Here is a 3,681-nt window from a genome sequence, read left to right on the forward strand (position 1 = left end):
AATGGTAGACTGTCAGCGTACTATCGGGATGGTACCAGTCTAAAATAATATGATGCTGTGTTGTGTCATTTCAGTAAATTGAATTTTTTTACATGTTTCGAGGAGGTGACAGACTGGTATCATCTTGACAGCATGCTGACGGACAATAAAGAGAAAACAAAAAATCAACTTTGTTGCTATAATACATCATTTTTTTTATTCCGATCGGCCTCTGCCAGATGGCAGACTATCGCTTTAGCGTTTCTAGCATAAAAATAACGATAAAATTAATAAATCAAGTTTGCTGAAATCATACGACAAAATGTTCACTAACTCTCGAACTATAATATTTCAGAGTGAATTTACATACAATTCAATTCGTAAATCGCGCACTAAAATCTTTTTTGTCAAGTTATTTAATAATTTTTGGTCTTGAAACATAGTCATGAACAGAACTAATAGTAAAATAGTAATATTACATATTAAATTGATAAGTAATTTAATAATTTTTTATAAGCTATAATAAGCATCTTAGAAAAATATTAATATGGTATCTTAAGAGCTATAAATAATTTAATTTATTTCAAAAAATATTGCCTCAGTTGGGATTTATCACGTCTTTCATATTCCGTGCAGGAATTTTTACCGTTTAACCACTGAGACTTCAGCAATATTTGCTAATTAATTTAAATGTGATGTTTTTATTCTAGTTTTTTTTATGTTTGCATTTTAAAATCGAAAAAGATTTCAATGCGCAGTTTGTGGAGGAATTGGATATATACATAAATTTATTATAAAATATTTAAGATCCGTTAAGATCCGCTAAAATCTGATTGACCGAAAATAAATTTATTTTTTTTAATTGATCTTGATAAAACTTGTGTGATTGTCACTTTTATAATTGCTACTACTATTAACTTTTACTGAATGTATCCGCAATAATATTATAAAGTCTTAGAAATTCTTTCTTCGCTAGCAATGAAATTAATTGCAATTATGTTCAACCTCGCAGAATACAATATCGACCTGGAAGAAGTGGGGACCTGGAGACAGCGGGCCTGGCGGTCGCATCAGTGGATCAGTTTGTGGGCTGGATCCTAAATTTTGCGATGCCCCGGCAAGCATCGCACCATATGAGTGGCCAGACGACATCACCAAATGGCCAATTTGTCGGAAAACCAATCCCTTTAACCAACGTTTCAGGTGAGTTTTCTCCAATCTTCCAAGTGTATTCATTCGTGAATTTTCCAAAGTAAAGATGATAAAATATTTTCACATGAAACAAAACCATTTGCGGAAATATCTAAGCTTGTAAAACTATTATTCCATCAAATAGTTGCAAAAAAGAAAAATATCCAAAAATTTTTGTCAGTAAAAACGGGGGTCAACGGGGCAACGCCAATTTTCCGATCGGTCGTTACAAGGATAAGATGGCGGAGCACATGGTATGCGAGGTAATCGGTCACCCTTGTTGTATCGGGATTCACGGAATGTGTCGGATCACCACGAAAGAGTATTGCGATTTTGTCCACGGTTACTTTCACGAGGAAGCGTCCCTGTGCTCCCAGGTGGAGTGTTTGCACGATGTCTGCGGAATGATACCGTTCTTGCATCCAGAATGGCCAGACCAGTTCTACAGACTCTTTACCACCATTTTTCTTCATGCCGGGTAATAATTGATAACAAATTGCATTTTATGAAGTTTATTTTGAAGATATAAAATGCATTAATTTTATGCGTTATTTAATCATAAAATTTATATGTGATTGATTTCATATTAATTAATAACAAAAAAAATTTTTTTTAGAAGTTTATTTCATTAAATTCATCCCACTAAGTAAAATCAATTTGCCATTAATTCAATTAAAAAAAAACATTTATTTTTCTATTAAAATGAAATTTTTCTAATAAAATGAACTGATTAGTCCGAATAAATTAATTTAAAAAGCAAGAACTCTTGATTTATGTATTTATTTCAATATAAATTGGTTTTTTCAGAATCATCCATTTGATAATTACGTTGCTGATCCAATACTTCTTGATGAGAGATTTGGAAAAACTGACAGGCTCGTTGCGCATCGCTTTGATCTATTTTATTGGTGCTCTTGCTGGGAATTTAGCCAGCGCAATATTTGTCCCTTACAGGGCAGAAGTAAGTACTTAAACTATCGTAGATGAAGGTGACTTGAACAGAATGTACTTTTGTTAAATGTGAACATGATATCTATCTACGAGTCATTAGAGAAGAAAGTTAGAAAAATTACCTTCCTTATCTCTCTCTCCTTAATATATCTAAATTTATCTTGATATCTGTATATTATGACGTGGACATTAAAAAGATCCTATAATTATTGCGTTTTGTCACTCAATAGGATTTGCACACATATGATTTACGTATTTACATCAAGGATCTTGGCCAAATTGGAATCGAAACAGAAAACCATTCCATAATTTTTTTTTTAGATGAACCAAAATTGAAACCAAATTCCATGAAATTTATAATACTGAAATTATAATTAAGCTGATAAAATTATTTTCAGTTTTCTGTTTTTTTTTTGTTCTTTTTTCGGTCTTAATCGGTCTATAGTCTGTCTCTTTCTCTTTTCTTCCCTCTTTCTCTTGCATTTATATTAGCGTTACAATTGTGATTTCTACATATGTATACCTACACGCATATTATTACATACATAAAACATTATATTAAATAATATATTTTTTAAATTATTTATTAATCAAAAATCGAAATTGAAATCGAAGCATTTATTCAATATTTTATTAAATCGTAATCGGAATCGAACTAAAAAAAAAACCTTTCAGTACGAATTCCTAATTGATTACTATATATTACATCAATACCCTAATTCGATACGAAAATGCGTTACAAAAATTTATACATATGTGTGCGTGCATACCAAATTAGGCTAAATCTAATTCTAAGAACTCGACAGTGTGTGTTCTATTAGTTGTGAACTGCATTTTATAAATACAAATTGCAAAATACAAATTGCTTTTATCAAGCAAATATAATCACAACTTTTGTGATTTATAACGCTTGCGAGCATTATTTGTTCTTGTTCAGCATTTGATGACCAACATGACATAATAATGAGCGTTGCGAGCGTCAAATAGAACGCATTCTATTCTTCTTCAGAAGAAATAGTGAAAATCATTTCAAAAATTTTGTTTAATCTCGGTTAAACTCCACAGACATGTTATTCTTTAATACTGAAAAAAAAATTTTCTAATCTATAAAAAAAGGAATTGTGACACAAAAATTATTGCATTTTTTTTAGTCGATAAAAGATGAAACAGATAACTAGGATCCTCTTAATTGCTTTTGGACATAGATAAAAAATTTAGAAAGACGATGAGACAAATTCAGCTTTTTAAATAAGACGACTTCAACTCTCCTCTGATAGCAAAATGTTAGCAAATTGCGAATTCAATTGCAAATTCGAGTAGATTCCTACTACAAAACCGTAGCTATCTGTGTCCGCATTTGGCTATCTGCTGAATCTGCTGATAAAGCCAGTGGCAGAAATCAAGCAGATCAGTCTATTGACCTATATAACCTGATTGGCAGCAAAAACTGAGCAAGATTTGTCATTTTTATTTAAATCGATCTGATTTTTTATAAGAAATTTTGTACATAACTATATATATCAATGATTATATGTAATTATACATCATTATATATATATA

General features: G+C 30.8%; 1 protein-coding gene across 1 annotated transcript in view; it reads left to right on the forward strand.

Annotated features, from left to right (window-relative positions):
• Positions 1 to 991: 991 nt before the first annotated feature.
• LOC108692485 (inactive rhomboid protein 1-like) overlaps positions 992 to 3,681 on the forward strand; it is a gene marked incomplete at its 5' end in the record, with an annotated part of 10,254 nt that continues 7,564 nt past the window's right edge. The window contains 3 exons of the mRNA XM_018200757.1: positions 992 to 1,182; positions 1,352 to 1,648; positions 1,978 to 2,131. Coding sequence (XP_018056246.1) covers positions 992 to 1,182; positions 1,352 to 1,648; positions 1,978 to 2,131 — 642 coding nt within the window. The remainder of the gene's footprint in view (positions 1,183 to 1,351; positions 1,649 to 1,977; positions 2,132 to 3,681) is intronic.

Source organism: Atta colombica, unplaced genomic scaffold, assembly GCF_001594045.1.
Source record: "Atta colombica isolate Treedump-2 unplaced genomic scaffold, Acol1.0 scaffold73, whole genome shotgun sequence".
Lineage (NCBI taxonomy): Eukaryota > Metazoa > Arthropoda > Insecta > Hymenoptera > Formicidae > Atta > Atta colombica.